The sequence below is a fragment of the Eleginops maclovinus genome, chromosome 3, assembly GCF_036324505.1.
Source record: "Eleginops maclovinus isolate JMC-PN-2008 ecotype Puerto Natales chromosome 3, JC_Emac_rtc_rv5, whole genome shotgun sequence".
In the NCBI taxonomy this organism is placed as follows: domain Eukaryota; kingdom Metazoa; phylum Chordata; class Actinopteri; order Perciformes; family Eleginopidae; genus Eleginops; species Eleginops maclovinus.
In genome coordinates this window covers 24,497,415-24,521,792 of record NC_086351.1, presented here as the reverse complement: position 1 = coordinate 24,521,792, position 24,378 = coordinate 24,497,415, and the positions used below count along the sequence as shown (strand labels likewise).

General features: G+C 40.9%; 2 protein-coding genes across 4 annotated transcripts in view; one reads left to right on the top strand and one right to left on the bottom strand.

The window, feature by feature from the left end:
* Positions 1-24,378, top strand: part of cdk14 (cyclin dependent kinase 14) — a 211,664-nt gene that overhangs the window by 29,852 nt on the left and 157,434 nt on the right. Inside the window, exon 1 of one of the 3 annotated variants that reach the window (XM_063879979.1) lies at positions 23,569-23,664. The exons of the other annotated variants lie outside the window; for them this stretch is intronic. The gene's annotated coding sequence lies outside the window, so the exon portion shown is untranslated. Of the gene's footprint in view, positions 1-23,568; positions 23,665-24,378 lie in introns of those variants that run through there. 3 annotated transcript variants of the gene reach the window in all.
* Positions 13,418-14,708, bottom strand: LOC134862450 (uncharacterized). Its single transcript, XM_063880393.1, has 2 exons — positions 14,655-14,708; positions 13,418-14,476 (listed from the first exon to the last, which is right to left on the bottom strand). Exons 1-2 carry the CDS (start codon positions 14,681-14,683, stop codon positions 13,588-13,590), a joined length of 918 nt encoding a protein of 305 aa, XP_063736463.1. The 5' UTR covers positions 14,684-14,708; the 3' UTR covers positions 13,418-13,587.

The window sequence follows — 24,378 nt, the reverse complement described above, 5'->3', positions numbered from 1 at the left end:
AACAACCCCAACCTACCACATATATTAGTGCCATTACTGCATTGCATATGCATTTGGATAATCAGAATCAGAATTCCTTTATTGGTCCCGCAACGGGGAAACGGAAATAATTACAACAGCAGAAGTATAGTGCAGATAAAGTAAAGAGAACATACTATAAAATATTTTTTAAAGGTATGTATGCACAAATGAACTAAAAAACAAATATCAGGTAAGTACACCATGGTAATAAAGTAGCAGTTCTTTTTTAGTGACCATGTAACATTAAAAATGTAGCTGGTACTGTTTGCCGATTGTAAATAAATTGAGAGAAAAAATAAAGCGTGAATTGCACATGATTGTAAATTGCACAAAAACTAAAACTTCACTTTACACACTTATAAACTCTATATAGTATCCTATGGTTTAATGTTTAGTAGTAGCTTGGTCTATTATATTGTATTATAACTTCTTCTTATGTGCTAGTGTTGTGATCACGACAACCTTAACCAAGACAAAGTCCTACCAAGACCAAGACAAGACCCAGACTTTAAGAGGCCAAGACCAAGTCAAGACCAAGGCAGGGTGAGACTGAGTCAAGACCAAGACCGGAGTGTACCAAGACCATGACAAGACCAAGACCAAGGCAGGGCAGGACTGAATCCTGACCGGAACCAGACTGGTGTGAATCCACCCTGACATAATACACTTACAATAGAATGTGGAAGATACCATAATCAATTTGACCTGAAAGATCCACATCATCATAAACAGACCCACAGACACGGGGGGCGCGCCAGCTTAAATCATGCCTAGGGCAGCACAATGGTCAGGGCCGGGCCTGCCTTCGAGGTTGCTAAATGACGGTACCCGGGAAGTAACTGGCGCTAGCTCTGAGTAAGACTAAGTGTGTAAAAGTCAGTGAATTAACGTTATTGGTTGTATTTGAAACAGGACATTTTATATCCAATCACATCCCCAGACACAGTCGTGGTCTTGACAGGTCTTGACATAAACTCTCGAGTTCTATAGGTCCACGACCGAGACAAGACTGAATATGAATGCAGCCGATTCCGAGACAAGACCAAGACCTTAAAAAAGTGGTCTTGAGACCTGTCTCGAGAGCAAATCTGTCTTAAATACTAAAACACTAGTATGTGCATTATAAATATGCTCTATAGATGTATATCTTTTTACTGTTAAGTATACATTGATTGTTTTGATTTCATATTATATTTAACCCACGTGTAATGTCTGCAGCTACAACAAAACCATTTCCCTGCTTGGGATAAACACAGTTCATCTTATAAAATTGAAATAATTGCAAATTATAAAACGCTGTTAACACCACAGGTAAAACTATATCTATATCCATATAACCTGTAATAATATTTACCCTGAAAGCATCAGCACCAACTAACATAGTGGAGTCTAACTGACTCATATCCCCACTGAGCCTCACTTAACTCTCTCTGCCTGTTTAATACTTTGTATACGAATATGAAATCAACGTCACACAGCAGCACAATGAGCCCACAGAAGAGTGAGCGGCCATATGACAATCTTTTTTTTTTCCCTGCTGCAGAAACCAGGCAAAAGCAGCTTTGTTGACAGGCTGCCTGGCTGAATGTGCTTTGGCAACAAAGGATGTCTTTCATCCTCAGTGTCTGCGCTGCTATCTGCAGGAGGCTGCGGCCGCGCTTATCTGACTGCAGATAAAACACTTTGTCATTCAACAGTTTACCACTTCCAAACCCAGCATTCAGGGCTTATTCCCTCTCCAGTAGAGAGCTGTTTGAGAGGCAGCTTCCTCATAGCAGCAAACACTGTGCACACAATGCCAGTCGATGCAAGGTTAACTTGCACCATGTTTAGATGATCTTCCTGTTAGTGAAAACAGGTGAAGGCGTTTTGTATTTCTCTCAATTTTGAAAAGAAACATTATGTTTTTTCCTTTTGATATGTTGTGCCAATTCATTTTAGTTATCCAAACTGATTTGATGCTTATTTTTATGTTCAATGCTTCATTTACAACAGTGAAAAGATGATGTATTTCACAGACACACCTAATTAAAACTATAACAAAAACCACAGAAAAAAACAGATATAGACATTCAAGAAAGGGTGAGCAAAGAGGTAAAGAAGATACATACTGTAGCCTTTTTCACAACTGACATCATTTTGTGTTATATTTTTCAATCATCAAGAGATGAACAGATGAGAAAAGCCTATTATAGGATGCCCATATTTCTACATCATAGGAGTGCGGCAGTGTCTAGATGCTGCAGTCAAGCTCCTCTATGGTGGCACCAGAACAGCACATTCCCATTGAAGCCTCTAAAGTGTTTCATTAAACTTTCATTCACACATTCAAATAACATGTGATACTTGTCTCCCAAATGATTGTCATTCCAAAGGTTTCAAATTCTCTGTTTGTTATACTCAGCTCTTTACTTTTCTCAGTGACCAGAGGAGTCTACTGATGAGTACTCTAAAGTCATAAAATCAGCCGTTGCATATAAAAAGATGATTTGGGTGTTTTTGCAAATTAATAACCTATTTATTTAAGTAGTTTATAATATTAATACACTAGTATAGTTCTCAGATTGAAGTTACAATTCTACAAACATTTGACATGACTTCTTAGAGAGCTCACTTTGCCTCTCCTGCATGACCTGATTTTTCAGTCTCTGTGAGTTTCACCCAGTTTATGTTCTATAGCTGTGGTTATAAAACCCATTCCTACAAAGCTCCATTATAATAAAACTCCTCTGACATTAAGCAGTATTATGATTCATCTGAGCTGCTAAGGAAAAAATATATCTGGGCAGATGTAGGGTGGGGCAGCATGGATATGGTTTCTGAGGGATAAGCCAGGCCCCCTCCCAAAAGATGATGCTCAGAAAGCAAAAAATGTTCTGTGCTACCAGAGGGATCATGAGACTCACATTCTCACCAGGAGCAACAATACACTGTCTGACTCTGTGTTCCACTGATTTATTTATCATTCATCCATGGGTTATTGGATAGACACATGAACGCATCAGTGTTTATAGCATATTCTAGTCAGCAATAGTTCCCCCTATAAGGGATTCTATGAATCCAAGAGATAAGTATAAGTACAGTGACGTTAAAGCGTTTAAAGTAAACCATTGAGATAAGTTGCTTTTAGTTACTGAACATGAGTACAAGGTTGTTGCAGAACTAACCAGGATTTGGGAGCATTGTTAGAAGTGCTGCAAATGTGAAATGATCAGGTAGAGAGTTCCAGGATTCAGTTTTTTTTTACAGAAAAAGCTGTCCGTTCAAAATGTGTTCTTCAGAATTAAAGCTTACAACTGCCCTCATGCTGCTGCTCTGGTGGATCTGGGTGGTCCACCATTTATTAGCAAGGAGATATCCATTTGAATCTGAAATTAGAGCACAATAGTGTGTATGTAGATGAAAGTGAGTGAGATGATGAAGAAAGATAAAAGCACGGCTGTTCATCTGCACAGTGCCACAATGATATCTTAACTTTTAAACGCAGCATGACTGTAGTTGATCTGCATCCCTAATGTCCACGATGCTATCAATACCAGCTATCCAATAATGTGCAAAAATGTATCCTGCAACGGGACATGCAGCTTGGTCGATCACTTATGGAATCATCGTAAGTTTTCAATACCTTTGCAAACTGTTACAGAATCACCTAGCAGACTTTCATGGAGTTGCACACCAAAGTTTGTGGAAGCAGTAAGGTGAGGAATGACATAATCTGGTCAACATCATGGAGACTTCCGCCTCATTGCATAACAGGGCAATAGATGTGGAAAGGTAGGGTCCTAAGGCAAAGGGACTTGCACAATAAACAGTAGTGAGATGTGATTAGGATGTGGAGTATGCCAAGTACCACTTTGATCAGGAAAGCAACATGCTCAGTTCTTGTGTAGAGTTTGTTCCTGGTTTATTAATTTGCTCATTAGCATTTAGTTTTTCTGGAAACAGGAAGTATACAGACAACAGTTCCTACCATCATACAGTCCTTGCTCTCAGTCTTGAACTTTGTTAACCTTGCATTTAAGTTTCAAAGGCTCATTGAAGCACCCTGAAGAAGACTCATTGCCATCTGCTGGCCAAACTGAGCTCTAATCCTGTCTGCACTTCTTGTCAGTGTGTCATCACTGCATCAGCGCCGTACACACTGACTCTTTACTTTTGTCACTCAGAGCAGCTTTTGCTTCTATCTCAGCACACACACAGCTTTCAGTGATGCCTTCTGTGACTGATTTCCTCAATCAGGGGGAGGTGAGGCTTTTTCTCTCAACCCAGCAAATTACTTCGTCGGCATCAGCGCCCTGCAGCCAAGTATTCTCCTGCACTCAAAAGCTGCAAAGCCACAGGAAGTAGAGTCAAGGCCATCCAGTTTTAGAAGTCACAATCATTCTGAACCATACGCTTTTGAGAACATATAAGCACAGATTCAAAGGCATGAAGGAGAGTGTTAAGTGATGAATTTGGATTATAGTGCGTCTTTAAATCCTGCAGCAGCTCTGTTTGTTTCATCCTGCTGATTTGCATTGTGAGGCTTGTGAGTGGCACACACTGCGGGTTATTATTCACAGAGAGCAAACAGCACACTGTCTGACCCACACTATGACAAAGTAGATATCTGAAGGCTCTTCCCTCAGGCAGCCCTATTGTTTTATGAATAAGCCCTAAATTAATTGCAATTCTGGGCTTGTGAGACAAAATGTTTTCCAATAAGCAATTTTGTGTGTGTGTGTGTGTGTGTGTGTGTGTGTGTGTGTGTGTGTGTGTGTGTGTGTGTGTGTGTGTGTGTGTGTGTGTGTGTGTGTGTGTGTGTGTGTGTGTGTGTAATTTGGTCTGCTCCTCTATTGATCTGCTGGGCCCAGAGGTGACCGGCACTGTGGAGCTCTGCAGAATAACAATGACAGAGTGATGGAGGGCGACACGGAGCCTCTTTCCTCTGGAGAGCGGCCAGCGGCACCGGCAGAATCCCAAACCCTCACCAGGGTTGGGAGGGTTACTTTAAGAATGGAATATGTTGCAATAACTAGTGACATGTCAGAACATTTTATCAGAAACCTACCGTGAAACACTGAAAAGTTGACTTTAATTAAATGTATTATTTCAACAGATTTCACATAATTGCATTAGGTTAGTTGAAAGCAATAATATTAAGTTGAACCTGATGTTTTTTGTATTTGAAATCAGTTTACAAAAAGCATTTAATTATAGTCAACGTTTACATTTTTGCAGTGTAATCAGAGTTTCAAAGTATAAAAGTAACGTAACCTGATTACTTTGTTACTTTTGGATAACCTCAACCAATATCTTTAATTCTATCTTTAATGTTATTATTCTTCTGTTTTTCAGTCTCACTCACACTGTTGCTGCTTAAATTCCTAAATGTCCCCACTGAGATAAATAAAGATTAAGCTTATCTTAACATAAAATGAGATATAAATAAAAACAAGAGTAAATGAATAAGAATAAGATGTGTTTTACTTAAAGTAAATGTAACAATGTAAGCTTAGAAAAGAAGAAACCAAGATTATCATATCAAAAATGTAGTAACAATCATAGTTTACAAAATGCTGTTTAAGCTTAATACATTCTTCAAAAGCAAACTGTATTTGTGTTTAATAAATCAGATGTCAATCTACTGCATTAAAAAACAATGTATTTGAAATGAAGAAGAATTAAAGTAGCCTCAATATAAAACATAAAGCAAATTCATCTAGTATTCAACAGTAATCTGATTACTTATTTCTTTAATAATGATGGAGCTTTAGCCTCCGACTAATGCAATCGTACTGGAAGACCTTTTTTACCCACAGTAATCTCGTTACATGTAATCCATTACTCCCCAAGCCTGAGCCTAACACAGGCAGCGGGGGGGAAGCAGACACACAGATGTGCTGTGTGAGTTCAGGATGAATTTAGGCCAGTCACAGTGTGTGTACATCACTGAACATTGTCCTTATGCACAGCCACATGAACACACACACTCAGAGAGCATATGAACAGCTGGAGCTGTGCAGCAGCTGGGGGTCTCACCCTCTCGAGGTCACTCTCTCTCCTTCAAGGCCAGCAGGAAGTGGATATGGCGTTCCTGCGGCATTATTCCTCTTTGTCCTTGTCACTCCTTTGGCACTTTTCTCTGAGAGGTATGTTCCGGTTAGATGTGCTTTGTCTACTTTTTATTGAGAAGAAGAAGTCAAAGCCAGCAGCAGTGCCGAAATGTCCCTACATATATTCTGTGGCCTTTGTCACACACTCTTTAAAGAACCTGAGGGAATGTGTTTCTGTGCAGCTTATTTCTCTTACACTATTTTATTTCTATTTCTTCTTGCACTATTTGTATTCCTTTTTTATGTCTTAAGTACATTTTATGTTGCACTGTAGGTAAGCCTAGGACTTACACACTATACAAACTACACTTTAGCTATTGTGCATTTGACAATAAGCCTTATAAAATCTAGAATCTTGAATATTGATACCACGCAGGCAGCAGGATTGACCTCCTAGTGTAAAGACACGGAGCCAGACCCCTCCTCTCTGATCTCACTCTGGACACTTCCAGTTCAGGGTTAACTCCTGTAATGATATCCAGGTACTCCTGCTCTTTGTGTCTGACCTTGATGAATAAACCCCAGGTTGCTGTCACTACAGTAGTCGTGATCCATCCCTCAGGAAGTGCGCAAAACGTGGAAGTCATAGTGGCTAAACTGTGGTACTGCAACCTCTGTATCATTCTGTGATGTCATTGGGCCCATAAGACTTTTTCCCATTGACTTACATTGGGAAGGAGACATCTGTAAATCAATGAAAACACAAATGCCCATGCTCTCTGGGCATTCTGTGTTGTTATTATTCTTCAGAGTCTTCATGGCCTACTGAGTAACTTTGATGGGAATGAACTGGGCCCAGCCTCCGATCCTGTATCCAGTTCTCTTTAAACATCCATGCTGTTAACATGCAGCTGCTGTTCCTTTGACTGCATCTGATTCCAATTATATCTGTTTCTATTTGTATCATGTTCTTTCCCATCACATGATTACAGTATTGTGAATATATGTACTTTTTTCACAACATATAAAACGTCAGTTGATTAAATGTGCATTGTTTGGAATTGCATTTGTGCCATTACCAGATTGCAGGAGGTTATTATAATATAGGTTATGATGTTATCTTTCTTATAAGCTACTTAAATGGTTTTAATTTCCCAGTAAGAGCTTCTGAATGCATGTGGTCTGCTGCACATGCGGTATAATCACTGAATGTGAAGCAGACATAATATTATACCGATCTTTAAGAAATTGAGATTTTCCAGTTGTCATCAAATGTGACTCTGTATTGGCATCTTTCAGGTTGTTAATAATGATAAAGTTTTATTAATATAGCACGTTTCATTCATGACATGAAGCTCAAAGTGCTTTACAGAAATGACAGGTTAAAAACAAACAACAAGAACAGATGTTTAAGACAAATGCAGATGCATGCAGCATAGCAACAAAGTATAACATGTTAACAGGTTAAGAGATACATTCTAGCAAAGGTATGCTAATATAATAGTAAACGATACAATTATTAAAAGACCAACTTAAAATGAATGAATTAAAACTAACATAAATAATACTAATGAAAACCCTTTAAGACCAATACAACAAGATAAAAGTAGGTAAATAATAAAGACTAAAAGACCATTTACTGTAAGAGGAGTGTGTTGCAATAAAAATCTAAAGAAAGATAGGGACTGTGTGAGGTACGGGGGTGCCAAACCATTAAGAGCTTTAAAAAAACAGTAACTACCAATGTAGTGCAGCTAAAACACAACATTTTCTCACAGAACTCCAACTTAGTGTAGTACTAAAGAATTGTCTTGGTGTGCAAAAACCAAAACCTCAATGCCATTTCAATCAGGAGAGGCTTGTTTTGATGGAACAATATTTATTGCCAAGAATACACAGATGAATGAAATGGTGTTTGGAGATAAGACCCAGTTGTGTGGGAGAATCCTTCGGGAGGGGAATACCGAGCCGATAAACCTCATCATGAAGGGATTGATAGAGGTCGGTCTGAAGAGGTGTGGTTTAAGCTTCATGTGAACCCTGGATTTGGAGGAATGGGAGGTGGAGGAGGGCAGTGTCGAGTCACCTGCAATGACAGCTGTCAGGAGGGGAGAGAGCAGATTTAAAGGTTGAACGATGCGCTATGATTGGCTTGTGGGAATAGAGGCGAAGTGATTAGCTGGGATGTGAACGCCCCTGCTCGTTGATTGAGAGGGGTGAGATGGAAATATGTGAATGACGATATAAAAACAGCCTTCCTGGTTGAACTTGTGCTGAGTTTCATGTGTCTTATTTTATCATTTCAAAATGAGATTTGCACCACTACCACCTGTAAGTAACACATGATGATTTATGAGTGAACAAAATCCTGATTCACTCTTTGCTGTAGAGTAAATCTTTGCTGATAAGATCTCTGCAGTGATGTCCACCAATATGTCCGCCACACAGACCCACGGCTATGAAGACACCAACGCTCTCTACAGCAGACATTTTGATATGATAGCAGGAAAAGCATTTTATTAGCGTTCATTTTATTAAGCTCAGCTAGTGTCCTGGTATTGTGCATGACGCAGATCATTGAATCCACAAGCACAAAAACAGAGGAGTAGGTTTGAGAGTAGATTAATTTTGGTATATCTAGGCCAGAATTATTTCCTAAGTTATCCAAATTTATGGAACAATTTTAACAGTGTTGCCATTGCTCTCACCAGCAGCTGTAATGAGAGTCAGGAGAGGTTTCTCTTGGTTGCAGGAGGTGGCCAGATTTACATCTCTCATGCAAACTGTTGCAAGAATAGAAATGCAAATGATGGTGATATTAATGGTGTGATGGTAGATTTTTGGAGAAAAATATTATTTATTACAAAATATGGAGATTCAAGGGAGCGTTTCATTTGTCAGGTCCTTCAAAACATACTTTGTTAGTATTAAAAATGCATGGAATTAGTGGTCCGCCAAATAAATGTGAAACTTTGAATAACTATGACATCCTAGACGTGGTTAACAATCTAAATCTTAATCTGAAAACGGCAGTCCTAGACGACACACAGAGATAACATTCTGTAGGAATACACCCCAATGAATCCAAATATGACACAAAAAAAAATACACATTTATTTCATGCTCTATTAGCTAAATTGGCTGTCCATGTTCACACTCTACATTTTGAAATAAGCCCGGGCCCTCATACATGTTCCATATTCCCAGCGTGGCGGTGGAGAGAGCTGATGGCAGGTCTCTGCTCGCGTCTTCTCTTTCCTATTTGCATCTCAGCTGCACAGTTCAGCGGCTGTTTGTCACACAATCTGACACCCCTCAGCGGCAATATTGCACACTATGGAATATTCCCACCAAGACTTTATGAAACGTATTTCACACTGTGACGTGCAGCGAACCGGCACGAGTCGCAGTGTGCATGTGTCATTTGAAAGTCACACAATTGCTATATTTTTTTGTCATTAAGCTTTTTATTAAAGTTTCACATTTTGTTGGATGTTTTATATGAAACCCTTTTAAAATAATGTAATGACATGGAAAGGCAGAGATGAAATCAGTCTTATTCTCTCAGAGTTTTAGACAAGGTAAAATATTTAACACTCTTGCAGAAACAGAATTGTTTATTTGTTCATAAACCCTTTTCCTCGCTGGGTTTCAAGGATGTATTGTCATCACAACATAATGCTAATTTAGTCCTTTATGCTCCACAAGAAAAACAAAACAAAAACAGCAGTGTGTTGCTGCAGGACATGATACATTTTGCATCAGGGATGTAAACAAACCACAACAATGGTGAATTATTCAGGCACATTATATGGTAGGCATCCTCAGCAGTAAACTACTGTATAGCACCTTTATGACGTCACCTGTGCCACAGTGCAAAACTTATGCATGAATAGGATTTAAAGCAGGCTGTGAAGGAAATGTAAACAAATAATGCACTTTAAGGTATGAATAAGTAAAAGAAAACAAAAAAAGAATTGAATAAATACCATAGATCCCAATTTTAATATATCATTGTAAGGTTATTAATAGGTTTAAATATTCCTCAAAGACATTTGGGCATTAAAACAACATGTGGGATGTTCTATCTATTCAGTGACTGATCTTTAAGACCCTGATGCACCAAACCAACGTCAAATAACTAGTTTTGACGGAGCTGACTGTTGTGTGGCTTCACGTTGCCCAAGTCTTGGCCTAAAGTTTCACTTTAACCCAGCGCAAAGACCTCAGCCAACAGCCAACTATCAGATTCATCCTGTATCTGCATGGAGGGAAATAACTCTCTGTAACAGCACATTAAAAAGAAGGTTTGCTGAACATTCACACCATTCTACTTACCACTTAGCGTCATTCAGACCTGATCATATTATTAGAATTTGAGCTGAAATAAAACGCAAAATGAAAAGAGTCTTCACGTGTGCCCTCTTTACTTGAGTAGTTTGTTTTCCTCGTGTCAGTTTCTCTTTACCGTGCCCTGTTTTGCCAAAGCTTAACAGCCAATCAGCCAGATTGCAGGTAATCCGCTTAGTATGTCAGGACATTTAGACTTGACTTTAACAGAATCAGATTTCCAACAGTCAAATAACTTGAAGCAGGCGGTCAGGTCAGAAAAGGAACGTTTATCTCGAGAGAAAAGACCTCAGCGTGTCCGCTGATCTGAAGTCTGGATTAGCAACCATCAAGGAGCCTGCTTCCTGTGGAATGAGTGTGTGATGGATGAATCAATATGATGGCTGCCCTGCTGGCTGCTGTGTAGTGAGACAGCATGTCAGGGGCTGGTGTGTGTGTGTGTGCGCTCTGTCACCTTTCACTGTTTGCAAACACTCTCTGACGTTGAGCCTGTTCAATCAAACACTTTGGGTGTTAAAGTTAAACTAACATTGCTAACGCTTGTGAAATATGCCAGTCAGAAGTGTGTGTTGCGTTGAATCGTGATTTTATACATCTTATCATAAATTTGCATTCTGTTTAACATGGGTAAAATATGATATGAACAATTTCAGAGATCCAATTCTTCCCTGTTGGAGCCATAAGCTGGTTTACTTCATATTTACTCTACAGGCATTAGATTAGAAGCAAATTTAAGCAATACTTTTCTTATTTGGATTCCAATGGACTTGTCTGTCAACAGCCTCCACTCTCCAGGATTCAGGCCTCCAGGTTAACGAGGTCAGAGAGACTTTTTGGGGGGTTTTCCCTTTCCTGTGGTAGGTTTTTGTGTATTGATTTGCATTTTCTGCAAAGGCTAAAATCCCTGTTCCCTCCAGAAGGAGTTTGTTTCCCACAAACTCCCCCCCTCGAAACGCCTCCATTGGATTCCTTTAATTACTTCCGTAACATTTACTTCCTGTTTGTCTTATGTCACATGACATCACTATGTAAGACTTTAATTGGATAGTGCTCTAACACATTATATGTGATATCCTAATGTGAGGTGCATCTCTAAGCAGTTGACCAATCACAAAAGAGCCGGCCAGCTAACCAATCAGAGCAGACTGGGCTCTGGTTTCAGACAAAGGGTGAAAAGAGGTGCTGAAGCACAGGCAGTATGAGAAAAATAAAGAGCTTTTTGAACATTAAAGCATGTGATGACCCTGAAGATTAGCATCTTATGTCCTGTTTAGGGTCTGGACCGGGGTAGCCAGTTGAGTTAAAGTCTTTCGCTATGGACCTGGGTTTGTGCACGGGGGCTTTGTTATGCTGAAAACAAGATCCTAGGGGTAAACTGTTGCCTAAGAATATGCTTCAGCTTTAAAATGTTCTTTAAATGTAACTAAGGGAACAAGAGCAAACCATGTAGTCTGTACCATAATGTATTTCTCAATTTGGAGTTGAATTTTTCATCAAATTAGCTTTTTTATTCATTTTCGAACCTCTTACGATTCTGTACAATTCTGTCTCTCAATCGGCTCCTTCTCTGCTCATCACATCCAGGCAGATTGTCCATTGTCTCTGTGTGCTGTCTCCTCTCTTACACCCTGATGGACCCCCCCCCCCAGTCACCCCATTGACCCGTGTGTGTGTGGGTTAGGGTTATTTGCTGAATGGACCAGAGTTGGGGAAGCGTTCTGTGTGCAGCAATACATAATGAATGACCTACAGGCTCACTATTTTTCCTCTCTATTCTACACCTCGCTTGCACGTGTGTGTGTGTGTGTGTGTGTGTGTGTGTGTGTGTGTGTGTGTGTGTGTGTGTGTGTGTGTGTGTGTGTGTGTGTGTGTGTGTGTGTGTGTGTGCGTGTGTATGTTTACAGGGTTAAATCCCTTTAAAATGCAAATAATCTCCACAGTTTGTGTATGGTTGTAACTGATCACTGTCTGCTGACTCCAGTTTAGATCCAATCCCAGCTGTTTTATCATAGATTTCACACCCTCTGTCCCCGCTACATCACAATAGACACGGTGAGGATCCTTTGGCAGCAAGCCTGTCAGTCAAGGTCATCTATGTCGGAGAGAAAGAGGGAGCTAGGAAAAAAACGGGCAGTGAGTGAGAATGTGAACAAAGGAAGAGTCTCCTCTGTCGGATGATTAGTATTTCGTAGCGTGACGGAGCGTGACATGCATCGGGCGGCAGCTTCTCCTCTCTGTGGACTGATGAACAGAGGAAACAGGTTATTGAAGTACACTCAAAATACACATTGTCACACACTGCTTCTGAACTGCTCTGGCATTCCTACTTGAATCGATCATCATGTTTTCTGTCTCTATTTTGTTGTGGTGCTTTTGAATTAATATTTTCACATATTTGTTTTGTACAAACCGGGTGGTTGTTAGGAGAAATGAAAACCTCAAGAATGACACGTGTCCTCTGACCGCATAGCTGCTGCTGCAAAGCTCCCTGTTAAACATAATGCTTGTGCTGTGAGTGTAAGTGCACATCCATGATATTTCCGGTCGTGTGTAAGGGCCCCCGCCCCAGTGTTTTATAATACACACTCCCAGTTATTGTTATCTATGGTAATGGTATGTCAATAATGCATCACCGTTGTTACATGACAGACTAGCATGGATATTACTATCAGTTAACAGTGTATGAAATTCGGCCAAAATAGGAGCTAGACCACAGGGCTAGTAACTTTCAAAAGTTACTAGCCCTGGTGTAAAGTTACTAGACCAAGCAAATCAATGTATGTCGTAGGCACGCGCATCACGTTTTCACATCATACACCACAATTTTCATAATAATAATAATAAAAAAAGCGATTTGGCGGACTTTCAGCTCAGAAAAGATAAAATTGGACATTATTGTTATTTTGTATTTGTGTTTTCAGCTATTTTTGGCATGATTGTATTATCAGTATACTTTAGGCTGGGATAAGTGACAGCGCTTTACATTTTCTTCAAAGAAAAAACACAGCAGATTACAAACAATAATTTATTAAAGTAGAACAACAGACTGAGAACAAGGGACATGAACAATATTAGCAGTGGATCAAACGATCAACATCAGTTCATTTAGGCAAAATGGTAATACAAACCGTAATACTTGCTGTAATAGCAGTAGTAATTGGTCTACAACAGACTACCACAATCATTCCTCATCCTCACCAACAAGACCTCTATCTTCCATCTCACCATCGTCAGAATCTACATTATCCTCCATGTCTGTAAACCAGTCTGAGTCATCAGAGTTTATCTCATTGGTTTCAGCTTCAACTACTGCACCCCCAGCAGCTTCAGCAACCATTTGAGCACCATCCACTCCGTCAACTCCATCAATCTCTTCCTGCACTTGTTTGGCTCCCTCCAAAGCTGCCATTCTGCCTTTCTTTCTTCCCTCCATGAAGTTGGGTCTGCGATTGTGGTTTTGATTCCACTGGTGAATGGCAGATGATGGATCAAAATCCTTTGTAGGTTCTGAGTGCAGCTGAATTGTCATGAGCATTGTCATGGTGGTAGCCTTCAGTCTATTCCTGTACTGGGACTTGGTAATCTTCATTTGAGAGAATCCTCTCTCACACTCAGAGGTGGCGGCAGGGAGTGATAAGACCAGATCAATTACATGCAGGATATTTGGAAACGTGCTCTTGTAAAGCTCAAACACAGATGGCCAGGACATGGAGTGAATCTTGTTCCCCTGGTTTTCGTACAATGCTTGTTTGAGGGAGGTCCACTCTGCTTCGATTGCACTTACATCTACTCCAACATTGTCGAAGTGCTCCCTGTAGTGGTCGATAATCACTCCAATGAAGTCATCCCCAAAATCATCTTCATGCTCCTGAGGCCATGACTGCATGTCCGCTATTTTTGTAGCTTTGAGGACTTCACCTCCCATGTCACTGAATCTCCGGGCTAGTGAACCAACCAATGCCTCAACGACCTTCTCAATCTGGCCTGAAGAGTGGTCTACCCCTGTTAGGGTCTGACCTTCAAAGGAGTTACAGTCTCCCTGCTGGAGTTTCCGCTGCTCAGGTCCTGCCCTGAAATAGTGAAACCAGCACCAAAACCATCACCACCAAAAATAAAGGCATAAAACAGTTGTGATTTACAAAAGAACCAGCAATAGCAAAGAGCATTTACGTAAATAAGCAAGTGGTTAAACAACTAATTAGAGCAGGAAATGACTTCATGATTTAATGAGCAATGTATCTATATTACCGGTCCTTGAATTTGTTGATGCTGGTCATTGTGGCCTTCAGTGCTTCATGTACATGAAAGGTACAAACTTCTCTCTGCTGCAGCGTCTTCGACAGTTTGGAGAGAACGGCCAGAATGTCACTTAGGAAGTGGGCAAAAGTCATGGCATCTTTGGAGCGCAGCGTTTTCAGGAGACCTTTTGCCTTTGCTTGCATACCACTAGCTGTCCTGGTGGTGGCAACCTGCAATTCATTTAATATTTTTTTTAATTTCAATTTACAAAAATGTATTTCAATATGTTGCCACAGTGGATATCAGATGATATCATTCATGCAACAGAAAATTCATCGGGCTGTTAATAACATGTTATTATTATCAAATGTCTTGACTGAGATGAAGAACAATTGCACGGTAACCACGCAACATGTTTTGCAGTGCTGTGTGGGTATGGCTAACCCAGCGCGTTCCTCCAACTCGGACAGGCCAGATCTTGGAGATGTTGGTGGTACTGAAAGCTGCCTTCAAACCAGCGGCCTGTTTAGGGATCCTGTAAAGCTTGTACAGAGCATCCAGGAGGACATAGACTTTGATGAACAAAGAGGCTTGTTTCATGGCTTCTTTGAAGGCCAATTCCACCCTATGGGCCATGCACTGCACCATCAGTATGTCTCCACTGATTCTTTCCCGCATGAGAGCGATCACCCCAGCCTTTTTCCCGGTGTTGACAGCCGCCCCATCGCCAGCAAATCCCACAATCTTCTTCATCATTTCTTCCTTTGGGATCCCCGGGAGCTTTACAGCTTGCATTATAGCATCATAGATGCCATTGGCATCTGGTTTGTCACACTGTACAAGTCCAAGGAAATTGCAGTGAGTCTTGCCATCCACTGCAAAGTGCAAGTAAACAATCTCTTGTTCAGTGGCAGAGACATCTGTTGATCCGTCGGACATTATTGTGATAAACTTAGCACTCTTTACCTTGTCTTCAATTGCTAGACGGGTGATTTCGGCTATAGCAACCAAAAACTCCTTACAGCTCTTTTCATTTCTGTAGGTGCTGCCGAGATCCAGGCCCTTCTTCTCATCCATCTCACACATCCATTTGAAATCAGAAACTGGTCTGCAGTGCATGGCAAGGGCGTGGGCATTTATGAAGAGTATCTTGAGCTTCTGAAATACTTTAGTATTCAAAGTCTCAATGGTCTTCTCGGCTATGCTCTCACCTTTCTTCTTATTCCTGGCCTCATACTTCTCCTGGGCTTCCTTGTGGCCGTCAGATCGTTGGTGACAGACTAAAGTGTCATGCTTCAGGTTTTGACACCCTTTGACAAAGGAACCTTGACTTCGCTTTCTGAAGATATCCCTCTGTTGTCGGGTTTCAGCATGGGGGCCGTATACAGTTTGACATGGCAGGCAGAATAAAGTTTCACTTTCGTCCACAATCAACCAAGGAAATTCTGCTTTCCATGCAGGCACTACACTTCGTTTCCTTTTAGTGGCATCGTATGCCTTATTCACTTCCTTTAAATCCATTTTCTTTTTCTTTTCAGGTGGTTGGTTAGGCGTGAGACCACACCACTGACGGAGCATGATTTTGCTTTGTTATTGTCAACCTCTCTTGCACAGCATCTATAAGATTGATTGTGAACATGTATTTATTCATTCTTTATACAGTACATTTAATGCTAGTTCTGATTATATTACTACTATTACTCACAGACTTGCAGTCAGGGGAGGCAGAGGAGGCAGAGCTAAATGTGGTATAGGGCCAAGCCCTTGGACTACTAAACTTGTTGACTTGTTATAGTCATTTTTTTTTCTATAGGCCTATTATTATTATTATGGTGGGTGTATGGAGTTTGGAGTTTTTTTGTATAATAATCTGCGAAATCCCTAAGACAAACCTTAAATAAAATCAAAAGTGAATAGGGCCATTACTAGATCAACTGCAGTGAAAACGCAGAAGGGAGGCAAACACAGTAGCTAGCTCTGCCTCAATGAGGGGGACGTGCGAGAGCGCACCAGTCGGGGTTATGCTTGTTCTGCCGTTGATCTGAGCTACGTTATGAGGCTACGTTATGTCTTTGACGTTTATGACCTTGTTCGTCAAAATGGCAGATTTTATAGTGATTAAGATAGGCCTACTCGTAAATCTGACTGAAAGTGGAAGTGTCTGCCTCGCCAGCCACGAACCTCACCGTATGTCACTGCTAGATCTAACATCTCCTCATTGACATCTCCATCCATTTTTTATGTTTTACAAATGATTTAAAAGTGCTAGTTATACAAATCACCCAACATTTAACAGTGTACACGATTAGCATTCAGGCAAACTCATTACAAATATACTCCTGTGTGACCTTAACTTCTAAAACCAAGATTATGTTCACCGTAAAATGACGTGGCTTACCTATAAGATTGAACGCTAACTTTATTACATGTTATCGTGGGCAACACACAGCATGAACCCTACGGGTTATCAGAAGGGACAAAAACATTTGAATAAACAAATTATTAAGACACGAATGCAGCGTGTGCGAAATAAGACCAATCTTATGTTGTGCAAGAGAGGTTTACAATAGCAAAAATAGGTTCGCGATGACGGCCGTAATGCTTGTAATAGACGCTCCGTGCAAAGGGGCTGTAAAATTGCCAGACACACGGGCAGGCAAGTGCATAGAGTTACTAGCCCGGTAAGAAAGTTACTAGACCCGGGCTTGCGGGCGTGTCGTTATTTCGAACCCTGCAGTTAATAAGCACCAACTGGAAGATTGTTGCTCTCAGCCTTTGTCTGAATGAGCTTGTCATCACTCTGGCAGCCATATAGCGCGGGAGCAGGCTTGGGGAGTAACGGAATAGTACATGTAACGGCGTTACGTAATTAGAATACAAACAAAAGGTAACTGTATTCCCTTACAGTTACAGAAAAAAAAGACATAATCAGATTACCGATACATTTTGAAAAATAGGGATTAGTAGCAGGATTACAATGGTAAAATATATTAAAGAATGATATATGACGATGCACATACGGGCACATTCACGAGTCTCACAACACCACTGTGGTCATCATGGCAAGTCGTAGGAATGCATTTACTGGTTGGAAATTTCGCGATAATTTTGTTTTCAAAGGAGAAAGGGGAAACAATATTACAGTGCAGTGCAAGCTGTGCCTTCCAGCTGTAAATGTACTGTCCAAGGAGTCGACATCAAATTTGAAGAAACATTTACAGGTAAGACCAACCGTTAAGGTTAGCTACACAGAAATCCAGTTAGCTAAAGTTAACGTTAGTTAGCTAACGTTAGCTAACTTGTGTAATACTACTTACGTTACTAGCTACTGAAAAATATTTTGGGACTGTATGTAAGTGGTGATGCTTGTGACTGGGATGGTGTGTGGTAACAGCACTAGCCCCAGACTGGAATAAGTTTATGGCAGTTTAATTGAAGTTTGAGTGTCAAGTGTGATTAGCATACTGACAAGTACATTTACTTTATATGCGTATCATTCCCGCTATTAATCTGACAAAGGATAATCGTAACAAAGGAAGGAATAGCTGGACAAACAATTAAACAACATAGAACATTACATTAGGCTAGACAATTTCACCAGCACAAATATGGAATTAATAAAGAAAGGACAATAACTTTCAAGTTTACTAGCTCTGGTTTGGAGTAGCAGATGAAACTTTGCTTGCTTTTTAATGTGCGCTTTATGTTGAAGCATCCAAGTCACTTACTTCTGACCAAAGCAGACACTAGCCGGTCTGAGAAGGATGAGCAGCCTGCTGAACATGAAGGAGTTACAAGAGGCATTGCATCCTCCCTTCAAACAAGCAAAACTTGGACTTGGACACAGCAGCACATCCCAGAGTACAGTCAGTAGACTAATATTTAAGTTTGTGATTGATGATGTCCAGCCTTTCTCCTTGGTTGAGCAGCCTTCATTCAGAAAGCTTGTAGAGGGAATCAGTGGTGGTCAGATCATGTGCAGAAAGACACTAGTCCAGCGTATTGAGAGGGAATCTGCTGCCATGAAAGAAACCTTGACTGCAACACTTCAGAAAGTGACATGTGTGCACAACAGCAGACTTGTGGACTGCACATGCCATGACATGCCACTGGATTGAGGAGGACACGATGGAGATGAAGTCTGCAGCATTGGCCTGTGGTCGAGTGAAGGGAAAGCATATGTTCGATGTCATTGCTGCAAATATTTGTGAAATACATGTAGAGTACAAAGTACAAAGTAAGGGCCACAGTTACAGACAGCGGGAGTAACTTAGTTAAAGCTTTCCGTGAATTTGAAACAACTGAGGAGGTGGCAGCACCGGACGGACATTTTGGAGATGGAGGGAGATGAGGAGCTTCATTTTTTCCTTCCCCCTCATCAAAGATGTGCAGCACACACGCTCAACCAACGATCCACCTCGTTAGCCACCAACGAGGTGGATAAAGCAGCATTAAAAGGGCCATCCCGTAAAGTGTATCGAAGTGCAATGGGAAAGTGTTCTGCCATATGGAACAAGGCACACCAGTCATCAGCAGCTGCAGAAGCAGTGCAAGATATTGCCAACACGAAGGTTTCTGTTCCATGTGTCACAAGATGGAGCTCTGAATATATGGCCATTGCCAAACTGGTTGGACTTACAGAAGATCAGCTGGGCGACATCTGCGAAAGGCTTGGCGTGACCAGGCTACACCCTCATGAGATGACTTTTTCAGGGAATATGTACAGTAGCTGTGTTACAGCCACTTGCTCAATCCATTGATCTTCTACAGGGGGAGAAAAAGTGCTATCTTGGGTTCCTCGTTCCAAAGCTCTCTGACAAATTGGCACATGTGACCTACACAGCAAACATCCTTGCTGCAGTCATTGAGGCACTTGACAGCCGCTTCGGTGCCATGCTGAGTAGCCATGAGGCAAAAATGGCAGCGACCACCATGACAAAATATCGCTTGTGCTGGCTCCCTCTGGAGAAGAAAGAGGATATGTGCAAAACAGGGATTCAGGAGGCAACATCTTTGGAATCCAGGGCACCTCCTGCAGCTGAAATGAACATCAGCTCTGACACTGATGGATCAGATGAGGAGTTTTTTGTGTTTGGGAAGAAAAGGGCTGATCAAGGCACAGCGGATGAAGAGGTTCGGCGGTTCCTCGATGATACTGTGAAGAACATGGATTCCCTACATGCATTTTCCTTGGTTAAGCAGCTCTTCATGAATTACAATACTACACTGCCTTCTAGTGCTCCAGTGGAACGTCTGTTCAGTTATGGAGGAAATATATTTACCTCATCTCGTAGCAGAATGTCAGATGAACACATGGAGCAAGTCCTCCTCCTTCGTTACAACAGAAAGTTTTGCCCAAAACTAGGTTTTGTTTGAATGTAGGCCTACAGTTGGGATGCACATTTATCCAGTCTTTGGGTTTTCCAAATGGTAGCTACACACTTAAGTGCAATTGTTTTGCCTTGTAAACTATGCTCCATGGTCTTAAATTGTAGGTCTGTCCTCATCATAAGAATCTTCTGCCTAAATTTGACTTATGGTTTTCTTTTTATTTCTTTTTGAAAATTCAGTAGGTGGACACCTGATTTGTTAGAATAGAAATACAGTGGAGGTTCTTAACCCACGCACTAAAACAGCATGTTCTGTTTACCTTGTATTGTAAATGAAATTGTAAAGTGTAACATTTTATGTTTGCTTTGTAAACAATACTATTTTTGTAGTCCCATACTTGGAATAGGTAGGCGTACTACCTGAATTTGCTTTATGGTTTTCATTTAATTTCATTCTGCTTCTTTTTTTAAATGCAGTAGGTGGACACCTACAAGTATGCTCTTAATTCATGTGTTAAACTAAAACAGCATTTGTAAACTATACTATTCTGTAGGCCTAGCCAATCATTTAACTTGAAATCTTTAGGCCTGTTTTTGCTATGGTTTTCTTCTTTTTGACAGTTCAGTAGGTGGACGACCGGTTCGTTAAAAATACTGTGGATACTCTTAATCCATGTAGTAAGCTAAAAAAGAAAGCATATTCTGTTTCTTAATAAAAAAAAAGACCCGATTTTATTTCTGTTTTGTAAGCTATAATGTAATGTAGTCTTACATTGTTGTTTTGTCTTACAGAATACACATCTTATTGATAATTATTTTCTCTTGTCTTTATTGGCACATTTGGTATTGAGGTAATCCAAAAGTAACGGAAAGTAATCAGGTTACGTTACTTTAATATTGTGGTACTTAGATTAGGTTACTGACTATATTTTTTAACAGGTAATTAGTAATTGTAACGGAATACATTTTTAAAGTAACCCTCCCAACCCTGCGTGGGAGGAGGACATTGAAAGTCAAACACTCACCGGCAGCAACACCCCGTGTCCACCTGGTCGATCTGCTTGGTGTTCCTGGTCTTTGCTATGATAGTTTAGGTGTGACACCTTTCTTCCAATTTCTACAGTGACAACACCGGCGCTTTCTGAAAAATGCAGAACAAAGACGCCAGGCGCTGCGCCTTTTCTGGTTGCGGCCTTGTCCAAAGGCATGCGCTCGGTTCTCATTGGTATCAATTTTAAATAGATGCTGGTGCTCAGACAAAGGCAATATGTGGATATCCAGTCTTTTCCCTCCTTTCCAGTTTCAAATGTGTTCAACTTACTCTCTGATACAAAAACATTGCTGGACACCTTTCATACTAAATCATTGACATTTTGCTACGATACAAAAGTTGTAGGAACAGTGATTGCAGTGGCTCATGTTCAAGGTTCAATGGTTTTATTATCATGTGCACAGTAGCTACTGCGTAGTTATGCTATGATCTTAGGTCCTGAGCTCCTCCAACAATACCAGATTTTATAATAGGACAAAAGACAAACTACAAATAATGCAAAATGAAACAGAGTAGGATAAGTTATAGTAAAATAATGTTAGGTTATGTTGCTAGACCAGTCTATAAGTAGTCCAGATGAAGTATATACATGCAGAAAATGTTGAAAGTGACGAAGTAATGCAGGATTCTATGTACATTCATTTAATTAAATATACAACAACAGTATGTAAGGTTAAACATTATACAGTGAAATCCAATTAAATCCTGTTTGATCTACTAATAACTATTGAGATAATAAATTAAACACATTTTTAGATAAAACCAGATGAATGTTTTGTGTCATGGAGGCACTTCACAGAGCTCAGGCGTTTAGCAGTCTTATGGCCTTCGTGATGAAACTGTCCCTGAGTCTGGTGGTTTTAGACCTGATGCTGATGATGTGTCAACACAGCGCTATACAAATAAAAAGGTATACATGTTGCTGTTTTACTATCAAACAGAAAAAAACAGAAATGCAGAAAAAAACCATGCAGAAAAAACCATGCAGAAAAAAACCCACTGTCCATTTTATTGGGTTATTGAGCACACTAATGATTTGCTTCCGCTAACATTAATGTTGCTAGCTGGCCAGCTAGCTTACAGATGCAGTCTGTTCACACAGTACAACTTAGCAGTGTACTAAAGAATGCATCCGAATGGAGACACACTACAGGTAGTTTAAAAAAGTCACGGATTATTGCTTTTACTCAGATAACCCTGATAAAGAGTGCTTACACAACATTTTCAAATAAGCTTTATAAAGATTGCATAAAAAACAAGTCAGAAGAAGCTATGTCTGTGAGCCCTTTACACCTTTTTGTAAGCTGAAGCAATTGAACCTTTGCCTCTGTTGGTTTGATGACAGAGAACATTTTGTAGATGATGTTTCTACTCAAGAATAGCATTTTATTTGCTATAAATCAAGAGTTTGCAGGCTTAGGACATTTATTCTGGAGTTGTTCAAAGGTCATGTTGTTAAGGGGGGTTGCACAGTTCCTCCTCTCTTGCAAACATTTTACTGATAAAACACAAGGCAATATTGCAGTTACAGATGATGAGGAGACTGCTATTTGACATTCTACACTGCAGGAACCTTTCCAGGGATCTAGAACCCATTTCCAGAACCAGGGACCAGATCAAGATGTTAAGCCCAGTGATACTGTGGAGGTCATAGTTTTTGGTAATCTGGTCCAGTGTTGAAGAGTCTTCATTGGTCCAACACAAACACTATGGCTCTATAGGCATTACTTGTACTGGTAATGGACGTCAAACACAACGTTTTATAGTTTAAAGGACATTTTGTCTGCCATTGTCAGCTTTTCAAAGGTTGCATATGGCTGTGAGTAGATAGGATAGATACTTTATTGATCCCAAAATGGGAAGTTCTTGTAAAGAGGTTGGGTACAATTGATTTAGACACTTCTCTAGCCAATGATCAGTCAATAGGTCATGTTGGTAAGGGGGCGTTCCTTCTCCCTCCTGCATATTTTGGGAATTCACATTTTTACATATAAAAGTCATTCCAAATAGAGGTTACAGACGATGAGGATGTAATGCAAATATCCATCTGTTCTTTTTTTTGATGCCATCTTGTATTGGCATCCTACATGAATATGTAACGCTGAGGTGCTGCAACCCAGTGAGGCAGACAAACAGTCCAGCGCAGCTCCTCTTCCCTCAGCGTAGAGCAGCTCACGTTCACACACGTTCCTGCCGTAGCTGCAGCCTCAGCTGCTAGCTGCTGCTCCTCTGGGCTGTACCATATCCACTGAACGGGGGTCCTCTAGGGTTTCAGAATGTCCTCGCAGACACACGTTCCCCCCCCTCATCTGCTGCATCGCATCCTTTTTTTACTGTCTGTCCTCCCATCCTCCCCCCTTAGTCCCATATGAGCTACAGGCTCACAATATCTCAGGGCTGTCAGCAAGAGACAACGCAGACTCCTTATACCCTGCACCGCCTCAGATTTCACTCCCCCCCTCTGCTTATAGTACAATCTGATCATTTCCAGCTTGCGAAGGGAGCGGAAGAGAGGGAAGGGAGAGAGAGTGAGGGAGGGAGGGAGATGTTTTGAGCTGGTTTGCAGGGAGAGAGGTTGGCCTGAATGCTTTCTCTCTGCTCTTCAGAGGCATCCAGGTGAGCTGTTTCCTCCTGGAAGGTAAGAGGAAGGCTGAGATTGGTGCTTATTTTGTCCTGCATCCCTTGCCATTCCCCCCCACCTCTTTCTTCCTTTGCTTCGGGTACATGGCTTCTGTTAGCTGGTGGGTGTGTTTGAGCATGAGTAATATTCCCCAGATATATCTGACACACGTAATGTTGTAAAGGGCGATGTGCAGGCACTTCGGCATTTGTGCATTTACAGGGCAGATATGGATTGAAGATACCTGCATGCATGGTAGTGTACGAGTGTGTGTTGGGTTTTGGTTTGGGGGTGGGGTGGGGGGGTTGGTTTGGGTGATGATGAGCTCTCATGCTAGCATGACAACTTGAAAGAGGATGGCCCACCTGAGTGTCGTCTAGATGGTGAGGATGTGACAAGAGACTGGGGATAGGAAGGAAGTAGCGGGAAAAGGGGAAGGCAGTGTGTGTGTGTGTGTGTGTGTGTGTGTGTGTGTGTGTGTGTGTGTGTGTGTGTGTGTGTGTGTGTGTGTGTGTGTGTTTAGATTTATCTGCAGCTTTTGGAACAAAGTCTCAATGATTTGCCTGAAACGGCATCAGCCCCCCCCCCACACACACACACACACCTCCACTACCAACATCATCACTACCACCCATCCCCACTGTGCTAATAGGTAGCATTTCCGTTGTGGTAGTGAAATGGATGCTGATGTTTGTTGGTCTAATGGATGGGAGGCTCTGCTTAGCATTTCCT

What these genes read in the sequence shown, in the direction of transcription:
- LOC134862450 (XM_063880393.1), bottom strand. Translation starts at nt 14,683, where the DNA reads ATGACCAGCATCAACAAATTCAAGGACCG. An exon ending in ATCAACAAATTCAAGGACCG is followed by an intron (nt 14,477 to 14,654) that starts GTAATATAGATA and finishes TCACTATTTCAG; the next exon opens with GGCAGGACCTGAGCAGCGGA.